The sequence below is a fragment of the Colossoma macropomum genome, unplaced genomic scaffold, assembly GCF_904425465.1.
Source record: "Colossoma macropomum unplaced genomic scaffold, Colossoma_macropomum, whole genome shotgun sequence".
Lineage (NCBI taxonomy): Eukaryota > Metazoa > Chordata > Actinopteri > Characiformes > Serrasalmidae > Colossoma > Colossoma macropomum.
This window is the reverse complement of record NW_023494796.1, coordinates 6,359,389-6,387,020: the sequence shown is the minus strand read 5'-3', so window position 1 is coordinate 6,387,020 and position 27,632 is coordinate 6,359,389. Positions and strand designations below refer to the sequence as shown.

At 43.0% G+C, this 27,632-nt stretch overlaps 1 protein-coding gene across 2 annotated transcripts; it reads left to right on the top strand.

The window, feature by feature from the left end:
- Window positions 1–3,170: 3,170 nt before the first annotated feature.
- elf2b (E74-like factor 2b (ets domain transcription factor)) lies at window positions 3,171–21,498 on the top strand. 2 transcript variants are annotated; one of them, XM_036583683.1, is made up of 9 exons: window positions 3,171–3,424; window positions 7,057–7,190; window positions 7,710–7,854; window positions 13,959–14,075; window positions 14,357–14,527; window positions 15,128–15,208; window positions 16,002–16,191; window positions 16,678–17,037; window positions 18,053–21,498. In XM_036583683.1, exons 2-9 carry the CDS (start codon window positions 7,116–7,118, stop codon window positions 18,984–18,986), a joined length of 2,073 nt encoding a protein of 690 aa, XP_036439576.1. In that variant the 5' UTR covers window positions 3,171–3,424; window positions 7,057–7,115; the 3' UTR covers window positions 18,987–21,498. The 2 variants fall into 2 exon arrangements, with proteins under 2 accessions (XP_036439576.1, XP_036439577.1); XM_036583684.1 differs by lacking the exons at window positions 3,171–3,424; window positions 7,057–7,190; window positions 7,710–7,854 and adding an exon at window positions 9,768–9,915.
- Window positions 21,499–27,632: the final 6,134 nt, after the last annotated feature.

Sequence of the window (27,632 nt, the reverse complement as noted above, 5' to 3'; positions counted from 1 at the left end):
TTGGCTCTTTCTTTCTACATTATTTCCACCGCATTTGCTTCATGTTGCCTAGCGAAACGTTGGTTTGGTGTGAAACGCTCAGTGGTGGTGATAGGAACCAGACGTCCACCTCTAAAAGCTCCCTCACAGAAAGTTCCTACATGAAATGGTTATGAATTCACTGCCTGATGACTGAGACACTGTTTTATGATAGTTTAGAGAACTTAAACTCCATTCATGGTGGAGGGATACATGCAGGGCGCTGTGAGGCAAAATAGTCCCCAAAGAAAACTTATTATTTCAGATTTTCCACTATTTTCCATCATCAACATTCCATATAAACTCGTGTAGGTTCACTGGTGGTTCTGGATAGTAAATAAAATGTCTATATTTGTGTTGTAGTCATGGCGACCCCTGGTTCCTATCACCACTACTGTGAAGACATCTGAACCAGTTCACACCAAACTGCTCTGAATCTCTCTGATTACATCTCACACGGTGAGAGTAACTTTGACCTCTAGGAAATATCAAAGGTTCTGGTGGGAATTATGCCCCCGCCTCACCTTTGGTGTGACCTATCAGTGGTTCTCACACTAATACAGTTGATGTTACACTCTCAAAAATTTGGTTCTTCAGATTGATGGAGAATATGCTGTATTCACTTCTATGTAGCACCAACAAGGTTCTGCTATTGTGACGACGTCAAGCTTGTATACAATAGAAGAACCCTTTTGAGCACTACATAGAACCATATACAGCACATTCTCCATCAACCTAAAGAACTATTTCACCATGCTAAGTACCATTTAAACGTGCAGATGGCCCTTTGAGTGTTCAGGGTTCTATATAGAACAGCTGCCTTTACTAAAGAACCCTTGAAGAACCATCTTTGTTAAGTGTGTAAGACACTTACTACACAAGAGTGTAAGACTGGGCCCCAAAGCAGAGGGAATTTCTTTAACGATAAAATTGTATTACAGTGACCTCGTCATCCAAATGAACCAAAACAAATGTGTATCGAATGTTTAATTCAGTCTAAAACAGCAAGTTGTCCCCATTAAATTTGGAAAAGCCATTAAATATAAAAAATGACATCAATAATTAATTTAGAGACATTAAACATCAATGGGATCAAACTGACTCCAAAGATAACAGGAGGGATATTATTGAATGGTGAGTGGTGCCATCTAGTGGCAGCAGGTGGTGTAGTCAGAGAGACCTGCTCTCCCTCGGCTCTGTTTGGGTTTATGTCTACAGTAATGTTACTCCACATTAGACCAAATCTAGTCTTCATCTGCAGTTCTTACACCGACTGGAGGGAGTACAGTGTTCTAATATATTCGGTTCCACTGGAGTGGCCCTAAAGAGCTCTCTCCACTTCTAATAACAGTTTTAGATTTAGATTCTGCTCTGGAAACTGGATCTAAATCCAGATGTAAATGTGAACACTGCTGAACTCAGATTGGAACGCTGCACTCCATTTTACTCAGATCTGAGCTTAATGTCTTAAACGTTCACATCTGACAAGGAAACTAATAAATTAAAACATAATTAATGCTTTATTTATTTCAATAAGGACACAAAAGGTTTATAAATATTATTGTAACACAACAAAGTGATACTTAAGTATATGCATCATTCTGAACTGGTTCAAAGTCAGAGTCGAAATACATTGGGAATTTTAGCTGATCTTGGACTTTAGATTGAAATCTAACTTTAAATCTAACTCTAACTTTTAATCTAACTCTGACTTTTAATCTAACTTAAAATGTAACTTCAAATCTAACTTTAAATCTAACTCTAACTCTAAATCTAACTTTAAATCTAACTCTAAATCTAAATCTAACTTTAAATCTAAATCTAACTTTAAATCTAACTCTAACTCTAAATCTAACTTTAAATCTAACTCTAAATCTAAATCTAACTTTAAATCTAAATCTAACTTTAAATCTAACTCTAAATCTAACTCTAAATCTAACTCTAACTCTAACTTTAAATCTAACTCTAAATCTAACTCTAAATCTAACTTTAAATCTAACTCTAACTCTAAATCTAACTCTAAATCTAACTTTAAATCTAACTCTAACTCTAAATCTAACTTTAAATCTAACTCTAACTCTAAATCTAACTTTAAATCTAAATCTAACTTTAAATCTAAGTCTAACTCTAAATCTAACTTTAAATCTAAATCTAACTTTAAATCTAAATCTAAATCTCAATTTAACTCTAAATCTAACTCTAACTCTAAATCTAACTCTTACTTTAAATCTTACTCTAAGTCTAACTTTAACTTTAAATCTAAAGCTAACTTTAAGTCTAATTCACTTTAAATCTAACGCTAAATTTAAGTCTAACTCACTTTAAATCTAACTCTAAATCTAAATCTAACTTTAAATCTAAATCTAACTCTAAATCTAACTCTAACTCTAAATCTAACTTTAAATCTAACTCTAAATCTAAATTTAACTCTAAATCTAACTCTAAGTCTAACTTTAAATCTAACTCTAAATCTAACTCTAACTCTAAATTTAACTTTAAATCTAACTCTAAATCTAACTTGAAATCTAACTCTAACTCTAAATCAAACTCTAAGTCTAACTCTAAATCTAACTTTTACTTTAAATCTTACTCTAAGTCTAACTTTAACTTTAAATCTAAAGCTAACTTTAGGTCTAACTCACTTTAAATCTAACGCTAACTTTAAGTCTAACTCACTTTAAATCTAACTCACTTTAAATCTAACTCTAAATCTAACTCTAACTTTAAATCTAACTCTAAATCTAACACTACCATTTTAATATAACTAACTTTTAATTTAACTTAAAATCTAACTTTAAATCTAACACTATTTTTAAATCTAACTTTAAATCTAACTCTAAATCTAAGTCTAACTCTAAATCTAAGTCTAACTCTGAATCTAAATCTAACTTTAAATTTAACTTTAACTCTAACTCTAAATCTAACTCTAAGTCCAACTCTCACTTTAAGTCTAACTCTAAGTCTAAATCTAACTCTAACTTTAAGTCTAACTTTGAATCTGATTACAGAATCTGCGGAACACTGAACTGTTTGGAACAAGACTACAAAATGGCCGCAGCCGTCATGCGCCTTTCTAGGCGCCCTAGGTAGGGAGTGCGTATGCGGTTTGGAGCGCGCGCCCACTCGCTTTCGGCGCAGTGGTGTGACGTCACCCCGCCTGCGCGTCTGCGTGTTTAGAAGAGAAGTTGATTATCTCTCCGTTAAAGAGAGAACCAAGGAGAACAGCTCGGGTCCGGCTCGGCTTTGTTCTCCCTCTCGGCGCTGAGGGGGTGATTGGAGTGGAGGGAGTGAGGAGTTAGTGAGACACAGCCCGCAGCGCCGCAGCTTCCCTCACCCACAGCTCTGATAAGAACGACACACTGACACACTGAGGCTCTGCTAAAGTCTCTGTGCCGAGCGGCTGCAGGTAAAGTCACTCCTGCACACTCTTACCTCACCCTCACAGCTGGAGCGCCAGCTGATGCAGCTCCGCTCTGTGCGCGCGCTGCGATGGAACTGTATCTGTGGGGTTCTAGCTAACAGCTGTAGCCGAAATGCTAATGTCAAGCTAAAGGGGTTTATACAGATGAGCGGGTTTAAACGCCTTTACTGTGTTTATTACAGTGTTTTTCAGGGTTAAACGCCTTTACAGTGTTTACTACAGTGTTGTTGTCTGGTTTAAACGCATTTACAGTGTTTTGTTAGGGTTAAACGCCTTTACAGTGTTTATCACCGTGTTTTTGTCTGGTTTAAACGCATTTACAGTGTTTACTACAGTGTTTATGTCTGGTTTAAACACATTTACAATGTGTATTATAGTGCTTTGTTTGGTTTAAACACGTTCACAGTGTTTATTAGTGTTTTTCAGGTTTAAACGCATTTATAGGGTTTACTACAGTATTTTGTCATGTTTAAGCATATTTACAGTGTTCATTACAGTGTTTTTCAGGTTTAAACCTATTTACAGTGTTTATTACAGTGTTTGTCAGGTTTATTATAGTGTTTTCTGTCAGGTTTAAACATATTTACAGTGTGTATTATGGTGTTTTTGAAGTTTAAATGCATTTACAGCATTTATTACAGCTAGAGGATTGCAGGGCTGGAGAACTTCAGGGCTAGTGGACTTTAAGGCTGGAGAACTTCAGGGCTAGTGGACTTTAAGGCTGGAGAACTTCAGGGCTAGTGGACTTTAGGGCTGAGAACTTCAGGGCTAGTGGACTTTAGGGCTGAGAACTTCAGGGCTAGTGGACTTTAGGGCTGAGAACTTCAGGGCTAGTGGACTTTAACGCTGGAGAACTTCAGGGCTAGTGGACTTTAAGGCTAGAGAACTTCAGGGCTAGTGGACTTTAGGGCTGGAGAACTTCAGGGCTAGTGGACTTTAGGGCTGGAGAACTTCAGGGCTAGTGGACTTTAGGGCAGGAGAACTTCAGAGCTAGAGGACCTTAGGGCTAGAGAACTTGAGGGCTAGTGGACTTTAGGGCTGGAGAGCTGCAGGGTTAGAGGACAGCAGGGCTAGAGGACTTTAGGTCTGGAGAACTTCAGGATTAGTGGACTTTAGGGATGGAGAGCTGCAGGGCTAGTGGACTTTAGGGCTGGAGAACATCAGGGCTAGTGGACTTTAGGGCTGGAGGACTGCAGGGCTAGTGGACTTTAGGGCTAGTGGACTGTAGGGCTAGAGAACTTCGGGGCTAGAGGACTGCAGGGCTAAAGGACTTTAGGGCTGGAGAACTCCAGGGCTAGTGGACTTTAGGGCTAGAGGACTGCAGGGCTAGTGGACTGTAGAGCTGGAGAACTTAAGGGCTTGTGGACTTTAGGGCTGGAGGAATTTAGGGCTAGAGGACTTTAGGGCTAGAGGACAGCAGGGCTAGAGGACTTTAGGGCTAGAGAACTTCAGGGCTAGTGGATTTTAGGGCTGGAGAACTCCAGGGCTAGTGGACTTTAGGGCTAGTGGACTTTAGGGCTGGAGGACTTTAGGGCTGGAGGACTTTAGGGCTGGAGAACTTTAGGGCTGGAGAACTTTAGGGCTGGAGGACTTTAGGGCTGGAGGACTTTAGGGCTGGAGGACTTTAGGGCTGGAGGACTTTAGGGCTGGAGAACTTCAGGGCTAGTGGACTTTAGGGCTGGAGGACTTTAGGACCAGAGAACTTTAGAACTGGAGGGCTTTAGGGCTGAGAAACTTTATGACTTTAGAGGTGGACTACTTCAGTGCTGGAGAACTTTTGTACTGGAGAACTATAAGACTTTAGGGACTCTAGAGAACTCCAGGGCTGGAGGACGTCAGGGCTAGAAGACTTTACGTCTGGAAAATGTCAGGGCTGGAGGACTTTAGGGCTGGATAACTTCAGTGATTGAGGACTTTAGGGCTGGAGGACTTTAGGGCTGGATAACTTCAGTGATTGAGGACTTTAGGGCTGGAGGACTTTAGAGCTAGAGGACTTTAGGGCTGGAGGCCTCAGGGCTAGTGGACTTTAGGGCTGGAGGACTTTGAATTAGAGGACTTTAGGGCTGGAGGCCTCAGGGCTAGTGGACTGCAGGGCTGGAGGCCTCAGGGCTAGTGGACTGCAGTGAATTACTGTATAAATATAGACAATTTTTGCAGTGTTCTTGAAACACTTGGAAAAAAAAATGTAACGATATTCAGATGTGAACGTTATTGTAAAATATAGAGACTCAAGTCTTTATCTGTAATTTTGTCCAGCTGTCAGTGAGGTCAGCTTATAGAGTGGTCAGTGCAGCCTGTGCTCCTTCAGGTCCTGTAGCAGCAGATTCAGTTCAGCCTTATCTCTGAATGCTAACGCTGCGCTAGCGCTCCTCTGTGGGCGTCACACTCCTCACATGCTCCCGTCATGTGACGCCTTTTAGGGAGGTCTGACCATGTGACCTTCAGCAGAGAGAGAAAGAGAGAGAGAGAGAGAACTGGATGGAATTTAAGAGAAGCAGTGAAACAGTGAGATTCGGTGGACTGGGAATAACTAAGGAGCTCTGAAGTTTCAGAGAACCACAGGGAACATCAGGAACCGGACTGAGGACTTCACTTTTATTCTGAAGGACTGGAGAATCTCAGGGCTGGAGAACTTTAGATCTTTGGAGCCGGGGGACTTGTTTTTTGAGAGTGTTAGGACTGGAGAATTTTAGGACTTTAGACCTGGAGAATATTAGGACCTTAAGGCTGGAGAACTTTAGGACCAGAGAACTTTAGAACTGGAGGACTTTAGGGCTGAGGAACTTTATGGCTACAGATGTGGACTACTTCAGTGCTGGAGAACTTTAGGACTGGGAAAATTTTAGTACTGGAGAACTATAAGACTTTTGAACAAGAGAATTTTAGGACTGGATGACTTCAGGACTGGAGAGTTTTAGGACCTTTAACTTTAGGACTGAGGGACTTTAGTACTGGAGAATTATAAGACTTTTGAACGGGAGAACTTTAGGGCTGGAGAACTTTAGGATCAATAAGTTCAATAAGTTAAAGTTTTTAATTTTCCCCCATAACTGAGTGGTTGAGCTGTAACCGGAGAGATTCAGAGTGGTTTGGTGTGAAATGGTTCAGATGTCTTTACAGTGGTGGTGATAGGAACCAGGGGTCGCCATGACTACAACACAAATATAGACATTTTATTTACTATCCAGAACCACCAGTGAACCTACACGAGTCTTCTGGGTTTATATGGAATGTTGATGATGGAAAATAGTGAAAAAATCTGGAATAATAAGTTTTCTTTGGGGACTATTTTGCCTCACAGCACCCTGCATGTATCCCTCCACCATGAATGGAGTTTAAGTTCTCTAAACTATCATAAAACAGTGTCTCAGTCATCAGGCAGTGAATTCATAACCATTTACTGTAGGAACTTTCTGTGAGGGAGCTTTTAGAGGTGGACGTCTGGTTCCTATCACCACCACTGTGAACGGTTCTGACTCTAGAATGGAGCGTTTCACACCAAACCACTCTGAACGGCTCTGTTTACAACTTAAACGTTTGATTATGCAGAAACGTGTTTTGATTGGTTGAATTCTCCTTTAAGACGTGGTTGTATCTGTGCATCTGTGTGTCTGCAGTACCGGCGGTTTCCACTGTGTGTCAGTAGAGAGCAGGGGGCTCTGCTGGGTAATGAGTGATGACGTCGGTGGTGCTGGTGGACAGTGGAGGACGAGTGGTGGAGTACATTACTGCAGTGGACAATCTACAGCAGGTAAACACAGGTTCTCCAGTCACAGCATATCTAGAACAGTAGAACCCAGTTCTACAACCCCAGTTCTGCTAACCAATCAGCACTCAGTAGCAGTAATGCAAACCAATCAGTGCTCAGTAGCAGTAATGCCAACCAGACAGCACTCAGTAGCAGTAATTCTAACCAATCAGCCCTCAGTAGCAGTAATGCAAACCAATCAGTGCTCAGTAGCAGTAATGCCAACCAATCAGCGCTCAGTAGCAGTAATGCCAACCAATCAGCACTCAGTAGCAGTAATACTAACCAATCAGCACTCAGTACCAGTAATGCTAACCAATCACCGCTCAGTAGCAGTGATGCCAGCCAATCAGCATTTAGCTGTTTAGCTCCATTCACCCTGTCCACTGAGGACTCTGTCTGGCGCCCTCTGGTGTAGGGGAACAGGAAGTGACCAGGCTCCACTGAACCTGGCTCTAATGACCTCATGCTGATTGGATGCTGGTGGTGTGTAGCTGTGCTGACGTTCCTGCTCTCTCTCAGATGGAGGGTGTGGGTGAGTACCCCGCCGTGGTGGTGGAGCAGGTGGACGATGGTGTGGACGCTGAGGTGCTGGTCTATGATGATGCGGAGCTGATGCAGGACGTAGCCGAGGAACAGGAAGTGGAGACGGAGACGGTGGAGACAGGTAACTCGCACAGACACACCTGCGGCCTCGTTATCACCTGAGGGGTCCACCTACCCCAGATTCTTTCCTTTAAACGTGCGAAGTCCAGTCGAATGGTCATTACTGTCATTCCTCAGTAGAACCACTGACGTGGTGGTGGTGTGTTAGTGTGTGTTGTGCTGGTCTGAGTGGATCAGACACAGCAGTGCTGCTGGAGTTTTTAAACACCTCAGTGTCGCTGCTGGACTGAGAATAGTCCACCAACCAAAAACATCCAGCCAACAGCGTCCTGTGGGCAGCGTCCTGTGACCACTGATGAAGGACTAGAGGATGACCAACACAAACTGTGCAGCAGCAGATGAGCTATCGTCTCTGACTTTACATCTACAAGGTGGACTGGCAAGGTAGGAGTGTCTAATAGAGTGGACAGTGAGTGGACACAGTGTTTAAAAACTCCAGCAGCACTGCTGTGTCTACACCTACACCTGCTGTTTCTCTCTCGCTGTCCTCTAGTGGCTGTTCACAGAACTGCAGCTGCATGCAGCCTGAATTCTTCATTATAAATGATAATGAAGTGCTGGGTTTCGCTTCAAAAGCTGACCGTAACCCAGCGTCTGATCCAGGGTTAGGGGTGGGGTTCAGACCCCAGGTGTGGTCAGCAGGAGGGATATTACCAAACTGGTCAGCTCCACAGTGCTGCTGATCCTTGTGCACTCACTACCCTCTAGTGGCCGTTCACTGAACTGCAGCTGAGCAGCTCGGTGGCTCTGAAAGCCCTGTTCAATATCACTGTGTGATAAATTAACTTCTACACTATAAACCCTCAGACACTACTGTACTGTGTGTACAGTGTATATATGATAGTATAATAAAATAGAATTAGTTAAATAGAAGAGTGTGGAGCTTCATGATGTTTAAAGATACAAATACCTGAAAAACAGCATTTACAGCTCTCATATATATATATAAATCGCTTCTGTCGGAACAAAACCTCGTATCTCCTTTATTGTCATTTTTCAGTTTTTGACATAATTTGAAAATGTTTGTTGCTCTTGTTGCTCATGATGAATGGACCAAAACAAACGGCACAAAATGACTTGTATAAAGGTTCCATTGAGTTACATTAAAAGTAAAGTATGTTTTTTCTTTCTCCTGTAAAGTTACCATTTTGGAGAGGTTTTGATCTGACAACAGCGATATTGTGGGCTGGAGGTTAGGGAACCAGCCCTGTGACCGGAAAGTTGCTGGTTCAATCCCTGACCTTCATATGTATATATATATATATATATATATGTGTATGTGTGTGTGTGTGTGTGTGTGTGAAGTTAATTTAGCTACATTTTATTGTGAGTCTTTTTGGTTATGAAATGTTGTCACAGTAAACAGTATTAAAAACAGCTGAAACTGGCTCTGCAGGGTCTTCAGGCACAGTGCAGTGTTGCGAGTCGGGGTGTTTTCACGGGGGCTCAGCGATGAGTCGCACTTTTATTTTGGCCACTTTAAAGAATAATAAAAGCTCTTTCACATGTTAAAAATGTGTTAAATATGGGGACCTGCGTTTGTGTTTGAGTGTATTTCTGACACTGATTATGGATAAAATAAAAGCATAAATTATTATTATTATTATTATTATTATTATAGTTGTCAATATTTAATATTTAACAGTTATTATATGTAATATATTAATGATATATTCCAATGTTTTAATAATAAAAGGGCAAAAATATTAATGTTTTTTTCCAGCACATTTTATTTATTAAATGTCTTTTTTTGTTTGACAATAATTGTATTGAGAAGCGGTGCTGTGACGTCACAGGCGGAGGGATTTCACTTCTATTATTATTTTTTTATTAGTATTATTTTTGGCCACTGTTTAGATCCCTCCACGCTGGAATGACGTCAGCTGGGGGAAGTAAGGTGGGCAAAGGGGTGGGTAGGGGCGGCACCTGAGGGCGGGGTTAAAAAAACAGGGCGGGACTTCCTGTCCCGGCGGAAGAATCTCCGGTAGTGCTGCGGCTCCTCTCCGGATCATGGCGTTGCACGAGGGAACCGAGAACCAGCTGGACCTGCTGATCCGGGCAGGTAGAGAGAGAGAATAACGGGGCCGTAACGGGGGGCAGAGGGGGCAATAACGGGGGGTAAGATGGGCAAACGGTAGGAACGGAGGGAGTGAAGGAGGAGAGAGGAGCGGGGGGAGAAACGGAGGGCGGTGAGGAGGAGAGTAACGGGACGCGGCGCGGAGAGTGAGAGAGAGAGAGAGAGAGGGGATATTACTGCTAGTGTTATTATTATTATTGTGGTTTATTAGCGCGTGCTCGTGCAAAGTGCGCGAGATGGTGAGTCGTGCACGCGGCAAGCGCGTGCATGTATGTGCGTGCGTGTGCATATGTGTTTTGGAAGGAGGCTCGAGCCTGACCAGGAAGCGGAAGGAAGGACGCCGTTCGCCACCTTCTCGCTCGAACTCTCCGGTCCACCTTAAAAGCCGCTGCAGTAACGGTCTGGCGTCTCGAGCGTTATAACGCAACTGCTGCGCCATTTAAGGTGGAGCGGAGAGTTTCAGCGAGAAGGTGGCTAACGGCGTCCTTCCGCTGCAGACAGCGTGGCACTCGGTGCAAGGTGAACCAAAACGCCGCCGGCATTTAACAAATCAGACATTTAAAGAGTTTTAAAGCGGAAAAGTCGACTTTATAAGCGGAGCGCGTTTGTTTACTTCAACCCGGTTCGTTTTAGCGACCATTCTTATCGCTTTCAGAAACGCCTGGCCGCTTTGTCGCAGCTCTAGCCCTTCTAATCGGACCTTCCGATCAATAACCGGCCCAGTCCGATCACTTTATTGACCGTTAATCTGATTTTATAAATCGTTTTTCGTGGCGGAAGTGTCTGTTATTCTCCCTACACCGATTTGATTGACGCGCGCGTCAGCCAATCAGAGCCGCGATGCATGTGGAAGCGTCGGGAGCGGCCAACGGGAGCGCGGGGCTGGGAGGCGGGGCGGCCAATCGGAGCGAGGGAGGGCGGGGTTTGGAGCCAGTGGAGGGAAAAAGGAGTGTAAACACGGAAGCTTCGACCCGTTATTCACAATTATTCACAATTATTCACTTTTATTCACTTTTAGACGGATTTTAAGCTTTTTAGTGTTTTATTTCATCGAATTTAAGCGACTTAATTATATGGGGGAGATTTTAAACCTGTTTTAGATGCATCTCTCAATGATCTGAGCAAAATAACTTAAAAGTCTAAAACTTTATATTTTAAAAATGCTCCATTTATTAAATGGTCTTGTTTTATGTCCCCAAAATAGCATAATTTACCTCACATGACAGTTTCTAATCCCTCTTCACCACTAAATTAAACATGTGCACATGTAAATGGGTTCGTTGTTGTGATGTCACATAAACAGTGAATTAAAAAATTGGCTGTTTTTGCAAAATATTGTCCATATATGGACTGAAGAGTGAATTCTGCATTTTAAAACTTCAACATTATTTATGTATGACCAAAAAATGACAAAAAATGGGAAATTCAGTTTTCCATGATATGGGCCTTTTAATTTGTTTGATATTTTATGGGCGTGAACATTTTAGGATTTGGTTTAAATGAACATTTTGCCTCTGGATGTCAGCAGCGTCGTTTATATTCAATAAAGTTAGACTTGTAGATGCTGTAATCTTACAGTATTCAGTTTCTATAGTGCTGATGATGATATATATGGTCATATTTAGTTTGAAAGCCTTATTTTAAAGTTTGTTTTTATCCTCCCAGTTCAAAGAAAACATGAGGATTCACGTTCGTGGGAGTCTGCTTTCCACAAAGAAGCTTTGACTTTTATTTGGAAAAACTTTTTTTTAAAAATCAGATCTTTTGGTTGCTGTGATTTTAAAGGGGAGCCCCACCCATTTATCAGAGTTTCTGCATCGAAATGTATACAAAGTCATTTAGACTTGGAACTATATCAATTTTATTTGCTATCCATGCTGACACCTCTGAGGCTTCTGAGTTTTATGTAGAATGTCAATGATGGTAAAATCTGGAATAATAAGTTTTTTTTGGGGACTATTTTGCCTCACAGCGCCCTGCATGTATCCCTCCACCATGAATGGAGTTTAAGTTCTCTAAACTATCATAAAACAGTGTCTCAGTCATCAGGCAGTGAATTCATAACCATTTCATGTAGGAACTTTCTGTGAGGGAGCTTTTAGAGGTGGACGTCTGGTTCCTATCAGCACCACTGTGAACGGTTCTGACTCTAGAACGGAGCGTTTCACACCAAACCACTCTGAATGACTCTGTTTACAATCTTCGCTGCTTAATTATGTAGATAATTTTTGATAAATGGGTGGAGTTGCCCTTCGGGGTTAGGTGTATTGCGGCAGTGTTTACAGAAGAGCGCTGGAGTGTCTAAACATAGTCCCCCGTGATCACGGACAGGCACAGATACCCAAACATGGTCAGCGGAGGGTGTAGAGGAGGAGAGAGAGACGGGAACAGGTGGAGGAACCGGGGGGGGTGATGGGGGGTGACTTGTGACTTGTGGGTTCTGCTGTGTGTGCGTCGTAATGTGTCACAGATCAGTTCGTCTGCCTGTGTCCATCTCTGTGCTTTGCAGACACGATGGCGATGAAATAAACCGGATGTTGGTCTTTATTTATTTCCAGTTGTTTAGTTTTTTTAATTATTTTTTAATTATTTGTGTCCAAATAAACTCAGTGTTGTGCTTCATAGTGTTAAAGGAGGTTCCACTTTAAATAGGTTCCACCTTAAATGAGTTCCACCTTAAAGGAATTCATTTTCTTTACTAAAGTACGCTTGACGAACCGTCTTAAAACAGGGATTGAAAAATTGGATTGTATCAACATCAAATGTTAAAGAAGCAACATTAATAACCATACTTGTACATTTAAAAGTAAAAAATAAAAAAATTATAAACCGTTAAAATTGCAGTAACATAGTAGCGTAATAAATAACATTACAAAAAGATAAAATAAATAAAACATTGTTTCTGAAATAAATAAAGCAACAGCAGATGTAAAACCATAACTTGGCAATAATAAAATAAATTAAGAGAATAATAAAAGTGAAATAACAGCGAAAACATGACAGACTCATATTAAAAGTTGACTAAAATCAGCTAAGCAGTGTCAGGCTTAGTACTTAGTAAGGTGTGGGAACAAGATAATTATGTCATGGCAACGACTTACTAAGGCATGATCTAATGCTGCGTTTTAAAATTATAATATTGTTTAAAATATTTTAGGAATTGGTTTAAATAAATGTTTAAATATTGGTTGATTTAAATAAACATTTAGGTGTATGTTTACCGTCTAAGAGCTGTGGTTACCATGGCAGTATTCAGCTGGGCTGCGGCCTGGTGGTGGGCGAAACTGCTATGATACAGTATCACGATACTGTAAGACAAAAATTCATGATACACGATATTTATTTTCTCCGACATCTGATATGTTGGAAAAGAGGACAGATAAACAGCTGTTAAAGCCTCATTTTAAAAACAATATTAAAACTTGATTACAAATGATTTTCACCTTTTTTCCCACTGTGCTTATTTTAGTATTGCCAAGTGATTATTTTACCCTGTTACGTTATTTTTGTCATTAGTTCTGTTTTTATTTTCTTTATTCTTATTTGATCTGTTATTTTCTGAGTTACTATGTTAATGTAATTTTAATGGTGTATTGATTTTTATTTATTCACTATTAAATTTGCTGTTATGGTTATTATTATTACTTTTTTTGTAGCATTTAATGTGTTTTTACAGTCCAGTTTTTCCCTGATTTCTGTTTTGGCTCGGCTACACTGTAAAAGAGGGTCTCCCTCAGTGTAGCCCCAGTTAGATGACACTGGGATGAAGTATTGTGCTGATAAATTGTAATAATTTGTCACAATAACGGTAATTATTGGCATCGTTTTCAGCCTCACTGCTGCCACCTACTGGGCATGTTTTGAACTGCAGTGCTGAACATGCTGAAAAACGATGGTCGACTCTGAAACGTAAACGTTACTGCTGATGTTTTTGGGGGAGGTGTTCAGAGCGAGTGTTTGTAAACAGCCTGTAAGCGTCTCTGCTGCTCTGCTGATCAGCGTATTGATCCTCTGTGTCTGTGTGTCAGTGGAGGCGTCGGTGCACGGAGGCTACGGCGTGAGCTGCCCCGATAAAACCATCGAAGCAGCCGAAGCTCTGCTACATATGGACTCGCCGTCCAGCTTACGAGGAGACCGCAGCCCAGGTACGCACACGCACTTCACACGGCACGTCTGGAGTAGATCAGTAATCTGTAGAAGTATTGATTAGGGGGTTTTGACGGTCGGACGCACTGTTATCCATAAACACAGTTCTAGATGAAATGTGCATAAAAATAGGTATTTAATTGAAAACGTCTGTGAGATGACGTTTGGGATAATTTTGGAAAATGGGGGGGGGTGTGGGGGGCTGGGGGGGTTTATTAAACTTTATTAGTGTGAATTTGAACTTTATTATGTAAACGTTTGTGTGTGTTTGCGTCTGCAGAGGTGTTTGTTCCTCCGTGCGTCTCCACTCCGGAGTTCCTGCATGCTGCGATGCGCCCTGACGTCGTCACGGAGACGGTGGTAGAGGTCAGCACAGAGGAGGCGGAGCCTATGGAGGTGGTGACCCTCATACAGGAGCCGCAGGGGCTGGAGACCAGCAGGAGGAGGAAAGGTAAGAGAGAGATGGATGTGCGGGGTGGGATGGATGGGGTTTGATGAGAGATGGATGGGGGGTTTGATGAGAGATGGATGGAGGGTTTGATGGGGAATTGATGAGGGATGGATGGGGGGTTTGATGGAGGATGGATGTGGGTTTGATGGGGGTGGTTGAGGTGGGTTCGGGGGTGGCAGCAGCGTACAGGACACAAATATCTTGAGAAATTCGCCGAAGCTTAAGTTGCCTTTTTAGTTAACTTTGCTGTTCCACCTTAAACACTGGGTCCTGACCACTGAAGAACAGGGTAAAAGGGGGCTAACAAAGTATCAGAGAAACAGATGGACTACAGTCTGTAACTGTAGAACTACAAAGTGCACCTATATAGTAAGTGGAGCTGATAAAATGGACAATGAGTGTAGAAACAAGGAGGTGGTCATAATTTTATGCCTGATTGGTGTATTATTGTGTGTTCGTGTGTGTGAGTGAGTGTTCTGAGCGCCCTCTGGTGGAAACATCTGGAATCAGTTTTATTTGATTCTCGGTGCAGTTTTTGTTGGACAGAGATTGAATCTAAGTTTGTTTGTTTGTTTTTGTTTTTATGTTTGTCCGCTGTAGCTGGGAGAAAGCCAAAGCCCCACCCCATATCAAACGGATCCCCCGATTTAGGAATCAAGAAAAAGTCCAGAGAGGGTAAAGGTCAGTCCAGCAGCTCCGCAAATTCACTCAGAGTGTATAAACGGTCAGAAGGTGGAGACTCGCCTGAAAATGACAGACTTATTATGATCAGTTGTAATAAGATTCACCATAAAGCACTAATTTTTCACCCTGAAGTAAAATGTCATGTATGTTTATGTATATATGTGTTTATGATTATGTTCATTTGATGTAAAATTTGATATGATGCTCTGAATTGTTTCCTGAAGAATCAAATCGACTCATTTCTGGTCATTTTGATGTGTTATTATGCACTGAATCGTTCCCTAACAAATCAAATTGATTCATTTTCTAGTGAAGTCTGACATTTTATGAAGCACTGAATCGTACAGAATTGAATCGATTCATTTGTTTTGAAATTTGGTATGTTACGATGCACTGAATCATTTCCTCAAGAATCAAGTTGATTAATTTGTGGTAAAATTGGACATATGTTATGCATTGATTCGTTTTTTAAAAGAATTGTGTTGATTCATTTGTGGAATATTTTCATATCTTATTATAGACTGATTTGTTTTCTGAAGAATCAAACCAATTCATTAGTGGTAATATGTTATGAAGCACTGCCCAATGACAGCTGGGATAGGCTGAATTTAATAAGATAATAATTTTAAATAAAATTTAATAAGCGTTATGATGCACTGAATCATTTCCTGAAGAGTCGTTTGTTTTGTGATGGTTGTTGAGATTTAATGACGGAACGAATCATTTTCTAAAGAATCATATTTGAATGGAATAGCTAAGCTCAGACTGACCCTTCTGTGCTGATCTGTAGGCAGTACTTACCTGTGGGAGTTCCTGCTGGACCTGCTGCAGGATAAGAACACCTGTCCCAGGTATATAAAGTGGACTCAGAGAGAAAAGGGCATCTTTAAGCTGGTGGATTCGAAGGCTGTGTCCAAACTGTGGGGCAAACACAAGAACAAACCCGACATGAACTACGAGACGATGGGTCGCGCGCTCAGGTGAGCTTCCGCACACGACGCTGAGGAACATCTGCTGACCAGAGCCACATCCCTATAAACCCTCCCCCAGAGCCCCGCCCTATAAACCCTCCCCCAGAGCCACCTCCCTATAAACCCTCCCCCAGAGCCACCTCCCTATAAACCCTCCCCCAGAGCCACCTCCCTATAAACCCCCCTCCAGAGCCCCTCCCTATAAACACTCCCCCTGAGCCCCCTCCCTATAAACCCTCCCCCCAGAGCCCCCTCCCTATAAACCCTCCCCCCAGAGCCCCTCCCTATAACCCCCCCCGAGCCCCCTCCCTATAACGAGCCCCCTCCCTATAACCCTCCCCCAGAGCCCCTCCCTATAAACCCTCCCCCTGAGCCCCCTCCCTATAAACCCTCCCCCTGAGCCCCCTCCCTATAAACCCTCGATCAGGAAGAGTGAAATCCCAAATCTTTCTCTCTCTCTCTCTCTCTCTCTCTCTCTCTCTCTCTCTCTCACAGGTATTATTATCAGAGGGGGATCCTGTCGAAGGTCGAAGGTCAGCGGTTGGTGTATCAGTTTAAGGAGATGCCGAAGGACATCGTGGTGATCGACGACGATGACGAAGATGAAGATAAGGGCGACTCCAGCTGTGAGGATCTGGCCAGCGAGGTGTCGTGCGACCGGGTGCTGACCGCCGACCTCTCGAAGACCCCCGGCATCCTGAGGGGGGCGGGGTCAGTAGTGCTGAACTCCGCCTCCCACAGAGGCAACAACCCGCTCGCGGCCACGCCCCTTCAGCGCATAGTGACCGTCTCCACGGCAACGGATGCCACGCAGCCATCCCACGCCACCATTCTTTCCAACACCAGTGCGCCCAGGTACACAGAGATCTTTATTAATGTCATTATTAGTAATATAATTTACATATTAATATTCAGAAAGTACAGGACAGTTCCCTTTTTCACCAGAGGGGGCGACAAATCCTAATTCAGAACATTTTAACAGTTAAATTTAGTATTTTGAGGAAAAAGTGCCACAGAATTTGTTCTGATTGGCCTAAAGTGAAGAAATTTGGTGGAATTATTCCTCAGATGAGCATGTAATAGAAACAGTCTGGATGGTGTGATTACATTTAATTAAATACAGTTTTAATCACAATCAAATTCTGCTTTTTTTATCAAACATCAGGAGTCTCATGTAAGGCTGAGCGATATGGCAAATATATCACAGAGATATTGTCACGATACATGATATGTATCACAATATATGCACTAGTAGTGCCACATTTGAGAGCTGCCCTCAAAAACTCACTTTACAAAAGAAACAGTCAGTCAGTCTTAAAGTGCTGACAATATCTACAGTAGCGAATTGTTCATAGTGATAATAAAATTTATTATGATGACAGTAAAATGTCATATTGCCCACCTATAGTCTCTAGTCTAATGCCTGACACTTTTTCACCAGGCAGCGTTTGGAGTTTAAAAGTTTGGAATCTATATTTTCAATATAATAACAATTTTGATTGCAAATAACTATATAAATTATTCTAACAAAGCTGTTCTTTTTTTTTTTTATTGCTTTAAATAATTACTCGAAAGCTGTGAAAAATTAATAAATTGATTTTTAAGAACTGGCGTCATGAATTCTCTCAGCGAATCATTGTTTTCTCTGCCATGGTTGTCATGGCGACAGCCATCATGACGAATCGGTGAAGATGTAGCATCTCCAGCTAAGGTCCTGAAGTTGTGTTAAAGTGATTTAATCTCCTGAATGAGAGGCTTGTCTGTGATGCCTTCAGGGAGAAAAGTTTCTCCTTGTTTATTGATTAATAGAAATGAATCGATATGTGGTTCCAGTTTTATTCCAGTGTTCTTGTGATCCATTCGTCTCCAGGACTGTCCGAGTTGCAATGCAAGTGCCAGTCGTCATGACGACCTCCCTGGGACAGAAGATCTCCACGGTCACGGTGCCATCAGCCAACCCCCCTCTCCTCACCACGGCGACGGCGCCCACCAGCGTCGCCACGGCGTCCGGAGGTTCTGCCCCTGCCCAGAAGGTTCTGATCCAGACGGTTCCGGCGATGGAAAACGGAGAGAAGATCACGGTGCAGCTCGCCAAGATCATCACCATCCCCACGGCGCAGCTCACGCACTGCCAGCTGCAGCCTAAAGGGGGCGCAGCAGCTCCCACCAGCATCAGCCTGCTGGGGGCACCGCTGGCACTGCGCTCCATCACGCCTGCCACGCAGGTGGTCAGACTGGCTATGCCTGCCCAGCCAAGCCCCGCCCCCACCCTCCAGAACACAGCCAATCAGAATCTGAGCCCCACCCACACGCTCCACCGACCAGTCCCGGCCAAAAGCCCCACTCACACGCCCCAGAGTGCGGCCATTGCCAATCCAGCCCAAATTGTCCAGAACGCAGCCAATCAGAGCCCAGGCTCTGCCCAACTAGGCACCGCCCACACGCTGCAGATTGCAGCCAGTCCCGCCCATGCGCTGGCAACTTCCAGTTCAGCTCAAAGCTCCGCCCAGATGCGCCAGAATGTAGCCAATCAAAGTCTGGGCTCAACCCAAAGCCCCACCCACAGGAGCCAGAATGCAGCCAATCAGAATCCACTTATGTCCCAAAGCCCTGCCCCTTCCTCAGTTGCAGTTCGGATCCAAGTCCAGCACGAGGGGGAGTCAAAAGTAGACAGAGCGCCTCCTGCTGGACACACGACTCAACCACAACCAGAATCCACGCCGCTGACCTCAGCGACCTCTCAGCAGGACCCAGCTGGACGAGAAGTGGCAGGATCCACACAGCAAGTGCCCACGCACAGCTGAAGGTGGAGGAGAGAGTCATGGACCGTCATGAGCATTGGTCAGCTCCCACCGACTGGTCGGAGCCACAGTGCTCCCCCAGTGTCCGGCTGGAGTGAGCGGAGTCTGGCCTGTACAGTCAGAGGTCACGCTGAGGTTAAAAGGGACCAAACGCAGAAATACTACAGTTCTTTGTCCGAAACACTAACGACACTAAACACTACAGCAGAGACGCGTCAACAAAGACTTCAAACCAAATGTGAACTTCAGAGCTCCTGTAAAAATTTTGATACCTTGTAAAGAGATTTTTTTCTTGTTTGTTTTGTTTTTGTTTTCTTTTGCATTTTTTGATGCAAAACCAGCAGATACGTTTGGACTGTCACTGTGAGGTCGGAGCTCTGGGCGCCAAGAGTGACAGGAACTCTGAAAAGAAGGGAAAGAACGATGGAACGAGAGAGAGAGAGAGATTTAGACAAGCAGACGGCTGTACATATTTACTCTGCAGATTAACTGACTCAGCCTTAGGACTGTTCGTATATGAAACTTTCTTTACTTTTTTTTTCGTTTTCACAAAACTTATGAAGCTTTTATGTTGAAGGGATAGTCCAGCAAAAAAATCAAATTTGCAGTTTTCCCCCTTACTTTATTATCCACGATGACTGAAACTTTTCTTTTACCGTGAAGCAAGCACCGGTCATAAGTTTGCAATCAGTATTTTCAAAAAACAAAACCAGTTTCGGTTGCAGGTAAATATGTAAAATTATTTAAATGTGGCCGCCCTAAACTTCGTAGCTTGAAATAATTACTAGGAAGCTGGAAAAAAATTTAAAAATGTAATTTTTAAAAAGGTAAATTCTATAGTATTGAAGGATTGTAAACATTAAGAATAAAGTTTTAGGAAAATTAAATTTAGAATTAAATTCTAATGAAATAAATGTTATGGATTTCCAATAAAAATAATAATCAGAATAAAATTAATATCCTGAATTAATCAAATTTGATAAGTAATCCAATCTTGACGATTATTTAAATAGATAATTGGAGCATAGAACTTACAATACATTGGCAACCACCTGGGATACCATAGCAGTGGCCTAGCAACACCTTAGCAACCACCTGGGACACCATAGCAGTGGCCTAGAAACACTTTAGCAACCACCTGGGATACCAAAGCAATTGCTTAGCTACACCTTAGCACCCACCTGGGACACCATAGCAGTGGCCTAGCAATACCTTAGCAACCTCCTGGGATACCAAAGCAATTGCCTAGCTACTCCTTAGCAACCACCTGGGACACCATAGCGGTGGCCTAGCAACACCTTAGCAACCACTTGGGACACCTTAGCAATGGCCTAGCTACACCTTAGCAACCACCTGGAATACCATAGCAATGGCCTAGCGACACCTTAGCACCCACCTGGGATACCATAGCAATGGCCTAGCTACATCTTAGCAACCACCTGGGATACCATAGCAATAGCCTAGCGACACCTTAGCAACCACCTGGGATACCATAGCAATGGCCTAGCTACATCTTAGCAACCACCAGGGATACCTTAGCAATGGCATAGACAAGCTTTATCAAGCCAACTTACAGCAAATCAGAATCCTTATAACACAACAATAACAAAACATTTAAAACCATCAGTTCAGGAGTTCAGTTTAAATCTAGTTGTTATTGTAAATAAAATAACAATGAGGATTAACTAATCTAATTCCAAACTTCTTGACATTATAACGTGAAAATTGTATAACAAGTAAAAAATTAGACAAAATTCAGTGTTCCAGGTGGCTGTTAATGCGCTCAGCTATGCTAACATACTTAAATCGATGTTTATAGACTACAGTGAGTCATACAGTATCGGAAATCACATAATCAGGTTTATTAGCGATACTGAGCACCTCCACACGGAGCCGAGGTTGATGTTCCTGTTCTCCAGCTTCTTATTCGGAATCTTCCGATCCACCGTAAACGGTGCAGCAGTTCCGTTCTGGTGCCTGAGGCGCCAGGAAGCCAGCTTTACTAACACGACTGAAGCAAGTATGTGGCGTTAGCATCATGCTAATCGCATGTATTAGCTTGTTAGCCACATTAGCCTCGTAGCTTTGGTGCTAAAGCACGTCCTGGATGTCTGAGGTGGGGGGTGAACTGTGTGTTTGGTTTTTTTAGCTGAACTGTCGCTTTAAGCTCGAGTATTTTTTAGCACGTTGTACCAGGCGCAGTATTACTGGCTGACGGGCAGCGGGCGGGATTCGTAGTTTGTATGTTTGTAGTTGTTTGTGTGAGAACGGTCGGGATTCACCGGTTCTCGCGGCCACGGTTTCAGGAAAAGGTCAAAAGGTCACCGACTGCCCACCACTCTTCTCTGCCCTTCGCTTATTCTTAGTCACCGAAGAGGGAGAACCAGATGTTTGTGTTCAGAATGAACTAGTTTGTATATTCAACATTTGAAGTATATTCTATTTTGTTGTACTCTTGTTTCAAAGTGTATTCAAGTAGATTTTACTGAAATATTAAAAACGCAATCTTGAATCAGTCGTGTTTCACGGTGTGTTTCTGTTACTGGTTTTATTTTTTTCTGATGAATTTTCGTCCATCAACCCCATTCGCCCCGCAGTTTTGAGATATCAGCACCAAACCAACTCCGGAATGATCTGGAGTGGATGTGCTGTTTCCATATAGCAGCTGTTTGAAATTGTGCCTGAATGAATTTGTCTCAACGGTAGAAGTAAACTAGCAACGGCATAGCAACCACCTGACATACCATAATAACCATCTAGAGTACTGTAGAAACCACAATGTAACGCCCTAGCAACCACCTGACATAACATGGTAACCACCTACTGTCGCAACTACATTGTAATGCTGTAGCAACCATCTGACATGCCATAGTAACCATCTAGAGTACTGTAGCAACCACATTGTAATACCATAGCAACCAACTGACATAGTAACCATCTAGAGTAGTGTAGAAACCACAATGTAACGCCCTAGCAACCACCTGACATACTATAGTCTTCAAAATTTGACTTACCATTATTAAAATGTAAGAGTTCTAAACATTAGTAATGCATTTCTAATAAAATTACAACCCAAATAAAATTCTAGTAACGTTCTTATGCAGAATTAAAATCCAATCTAATTTATATCCTAATATTCTTAATTTCTAATATAATTAGGAGTCAGAATGATGTTCTAATCAAACTGATATCCCAAATTTATTAAATTGGAAGTGATGATAAAATCTTAACAGTTATTTTAAATAGACGTGTGTGTAGATAGTGTGAGTGTGTGTTTTGTGTGGTGTGTGTGTGTGTTGTGTGGTCTGTTTATATAGTGAGTGTGTGTGTATACAGTGTGAGTGTATATAGTGTGAGTGTATAGTGTGCTGTGTGTGTATACAGTGAGTGTATAGTGTGGTGTGTACGTGTATACAGTGTGAGTGTATAGTGTACTGTGAGTGTATGGTGTGTATATGTATACAGTGAGTGTATAGTGTGGTGTGTATATGTATACAGTGTGAGTGTATAGTGTGGTGTGTACGTGTATACAGTGTGAGTGTATAGTGTGTGTATACAGTGTGAGTTTGTATACAGTGTGAGTGTATAGTGTGGTGTGTATGTGTATACAGTGCGTTTGTATACAGTGTGAGTTTATAGTGTGTATAAGTGTATACAGTGTGAGTTTGTATGCAGTGTGAGTGTATAGTGTGGTGTGTGTGTATACAGTATGAGTATATAGTGCGGTGTGTATGTATATACAGTGTGAGTATATAGTGTGGTGTGTATGTGTATACAGTGTGAGTGTATAGTGTGTTTGTGTATACATTGTGAGTTTGTATACAGTGTGAGTGTATAGTGTGGTGTGTATGTGTGTATACGGTGTGAGTGTATAGTGTGGCGTGTGTGTATACAGTGTGTGTAGTGTGGTGTATATGTGTATACAGTGTGAGTTTGTATACAGTGTGAGTGTACAGTGTGGTGTGTATATGTGTGTATACAGTGTGAGAATGTATGTGTGCTGTATATGTGTGTACAATGTGAGTTTGTATATTGTGGTGTGTGTGTATACAGTGTGAGAGTGTATGTGTGGTGTGTATATGTGTGTATAGTGTGGTGTGTGTGTGTATAGTGTGATGTGTGTATACAGTGTGAGTGTATAGTGTGCTGTGAATGTATAGTGTGGTGTATATGTGTGTACAGTGTGAGTTTGTATAGTGTGGTGTGTGTGTTTGTGTATACAGTGTGAGTGTATGTGTGGTGTGTGTATACAGTGTGAGTGTATGTGTGGTGTGTGTATACAGTGTGAGTGTATGTGTGGCGTGTGTATACAGTGTGAGTGTCAAGTCAAGTCAGCTTTATTGTCGGCAGAACACAGTGCAGGCGCCATACCACATGGTGATGCAGCTGGTCAGAATGCTCTCGATGGTACCTCTGTAGAAGGTGCACATGATGGGGGCTGGGCTCAGTTTGCGGAGGAAGTAGAGGCGCTGATGAGCCCCTCTGGCCAGTGATGCTGTGTTGTTGGCCCAGGAGAGGTCCTCTGTGACGTGCACGCCCAGGAACTTGGTGCTGTTCACTCTCTCCACAGCAGCACCGTTGATGGTCAGAGGAGCATGCTGGGTGCACGTTCTCCTGAAGTCCACAATGATCTCCTTCGTCTTCTCTATGTTTAGAGGGAGATTGTTGTGTCTACACCACAAGGCCAGGAGGCTCACCTCGCTCCTGTAGTTTGTCTCATCGTTGTTGCTGATGAGACCCACCACAGTCGTGTCGTCCGTGAACTTGATGAAGAGGTTGCTGTGCAGTCGTGGGACATCAGAGTGAATAGGAGGGGGCTCACCACACATCCTTGGGAGGCCCCTGTGTTCAGTGTGATGGTGCGGGATGTGTTGTTGCTGGCCCGTACTGTCTGTGGTCTCCCAGTCAGGAAGTCTAACAGCCACTTGCGCAGTGAAGGGTTCAGCCCCAGCCTGTCCAGTTTGAGAATGAGCTGCTGGGGGATGATGGTGTTAAATGCGGAGCTGAAATCTATGAAAAGCATTCTGACATAAGAGTCTTTTTTGTCCAGATGTGTGAGGGCTGAGTGGAGGGCAGTGGAGATGGCATCATCAACTGAGTGATAAGGCCGATATGCACACTGGAAGGGGTCCAGGGAGGGGGGGGAGGACAGACTCGATGTGTTGCATGACCAGCCGTTCGAAGCACTTCATGAGGGTGGGAGTGAGTGCAACCAGACAGTAGTCATTGAAACAGGAGGGTGACGCTTTCTTCAGGACAGGGGTGATGGTGGTGGCTTTCAGGCATGTGGGGACGACAGCCTGACTCAGCGAGATGTTAAAGATATCTGTAAAGACATCTGTGAGCTCCACAGCACAGTCCCTCAGCACACGACCGGGTATGTTGTCAGGACCAGGAGCTTTCCGAGCATTGATCCTGCTGAATGATCTTCTCACACTGACTGGGCACAGGGTCAGCACCTGGTGTTCCGGAGGGGGTGGGATCTTCTGTGCAGGCATGTTGTTGTCTGCCTCAAACCGGGCAAAGAAGTTGTTAAGCTCATTCAGCAGAGAGGTGGAGCTATCACAGGTCTGCGTTGGGGGCTTGTAGTCTGTGATGATCTGTATCCCCCGCCACAGGCTCCGTGTAGCTCTGCTGTCGCTGAAGCGATGGGCTATCCTCCTGGAGTACTGCCTCTTAGCCTTTCTGAAACCGCGGGACAGGTTGGTCCTAGCTGCTCTCAGGCCCACCTCGTCTCTTGTTGAGAAGGCAGCATTCCTAGCCTTCAGTAGCCTGTAGACCTCCCATGTCAGCCATGGCTTCTGATTGGCCCGAACCGTGATGGTCTTGAGAACAGTTACATCCTCAATGCACTTGGAGATGTAGCTGGTGACTGTGTCAACATACTCCTGGAGATCTGTCGTGCTGTTGTAGGTTGCCGCTTGTTTAAACACATTCCAGTCTGTGGTGTTAAAACAGTCTTGAAGTGTCTCTGAAGACCCTTCACACTCGTACCTGCTTCCGAACTGGTTTGGTGACTTTAACCAGTGGTCTGTATGCTGGCATTAGTATAACAGTGATGTGGTCCGAGGCACCAAGGTGGAGGAGGGAAATGGCCTTGTAAGCTTCTCTCTGGGTGGTGTAAACATGGTGCAGTGTGTTTTTTCCCCGTGTTGGAAAGTCTATGTGTTGATATATTTTTGGAAACACACTCTTTGGGTCTGCATGATTGAAATCTCCAGCCAAGATGAGAAAAGCATCAGGGTGGGCTGTCTGCTGCTCACTGATGTGTCAATACAGCTCATTCAGTGCCTCGCTCCTATTGTTGTTATTGGAGCTCGGAGGGATATAAACAGCGACGATTATAACAGCATTAAATTCCCTCAGTAGGTAGAATGGTCTGCACTCAATAGTCATAAACTCCACTAATGGTGTTTGCAGACCACAGCAGCGTCGCGACACCAAGCATCGTTGATGTAAACACAAAGCCCCCCGCCTCAGGTCTTACCTCCTTCAACAAGAGCTCTGTCCGCTCGATAGCATGTTAGCCGCTTGAGCTGAATGGCGTGGTCCGGGACATTGTTACTGACGGATACCTCCGCGCTCCCTCTTCTGCTTCCGCTCATGCCGCTTGTGGCGCCTTCACTCTGGGCGAGATGCAGTAGTGGTGGGCGGTGTTGGTGCCGGACTCCTAAGCAAACCGCAGACTCGTAGCTCTTCCTTGTGCTGCGAGTTTAACTCTAAAAATGAGGTTCTGCCAATGTCGAGCTGGAACTTATGGCTGTATGTGCTCTTCAAGACAGGTAAACGCGATGAAGACATACAAAAACCCTGCGACTTGCAGGACAAAAAACACGAAACACCATTTCAACAGGAGGGAGAGAAGCCGCAGCATGGTAAAGGTAGTGATTATAGGGATAATGACAACTTTAATCAGTGATTGTGACAGTGATTGTGGAGATAAAGATAGTGATAATAGTGATGATGGTGCTCATAATGATAATGCAGCTATAATCAGGATTATGACAGTGATTGTGGTGATAGTGATATTAGTGATGATGTTGATGGTGTTCATAATGATAATGCAGCTATAATCAGGATTATGACAGTCATTGTGGTAATAGTGATATTAGTGATGATGTTGATGGTGTTCATAATGATAATGCAGCTATAATCAGGATTATGACAGTGATTGTGGTGATAGTGATATTAGTGATGATGTTGATGGTGTTCATAATGATAATGCAGCTATAATCAGGATTATGACAGTGATTGTGGTGATAAAGATAGTGATATTAGTGATGATGGTGATGGTGCTCATAATGATAATGGAAGCTATAATCAGTGATTATGATAGTGATAGGGCGGCACGGTGGCGCAGTGGGTAGCGCTGTCGCCTCACAGCAAGAATGGCCTGGGTTCGATTCCCGGCTGGGTGACACAGGTTTCTGTGTGGAGTTTGCATGTTCTCCCCGTGTCTGCGTGGGTTTCCTCCGGGTACTCCGGTTTCCTCCCACGGTCCAAAAACATGCAGTCAGGTCAATTGGACGTGCTAAATTGCCCCTAGGTGTGTGTGTGGATGTATATGTCTGTTTGTCTGCCCTGCGATGGACTGGCGACCTGTCCAGGGTGTATCCTGCCTTCCGCCCGATGACAGCTGGGATAGGCTCCAGCACCCCACCGCGACCCAGAAGGATAAGCGGTTTAGATGATGGATGGATGGATGGATGATAGTGATAGTGGTGATAAAGACAGTGATGTTAGTGATGATGGTGATGGTGGTGATTATAAAGATAATGGAAGCTATAATCAGGATCATGATGGTGATGGTGGTGATTATAAAGATAATGGCAATAGTGATAACGATAATCAGTTATTATGGTAGTGATTGAGGTAAAAAAGATAATGATGGTAGTGGTGATGGTGGTCATAATGATAATGGCAGCTATAATCAGTGATTATGATAGTGATAGTGGTGATGATAGTGGTAATGGTGATAATGATAATCAGTGATTATGATAGTGATGGTGGTGATGATAAAGATGATGGTGGTCATCATGATAATGGTAGCTATAATCAGTGATTATGACAGTAATTGTTATGACGAAGATAATGGTGATATTTATCATGATTATCAGTTAATATGATGATGATGATGGAGGTGATAAAGATAGTGATCGTAGTGATGGTGATGGTGCTCATAATGATAATGGCAGCTATAATTAGTGATTATGACAGTAATTGTAATAATAAAGGTAATGGTGATAGTGATAATGATAATTAATATGATGGTGATGGTAGTGATGGTGATGGTGGTCATAATGATAATGGCAGCTATAATCAGTGATTATGACAGTGATGGTGGTGAATAATCAGTGATTGTGATGGTAATGATAAAGACAGTGGTAATATTAATAATGATAATCAGTAATTATGACGGTTATGGTGGTAATGACAAAGATGATGGTGATGGTGACAGTGATGGTGATGACTATATTGATGATTCTGATGATAATGGTGGTAATAATTGTGATGATGGTAGTGGCAATGAGGATTGTGTTAATGGTGGTAATGATTGCAATGGTGTTCATAATAATGGTAATGGAAATTTTAATAGTGATGATGACCATGTTGATGGTGATAATGGTTATTGTGTTGGTCATGATGATG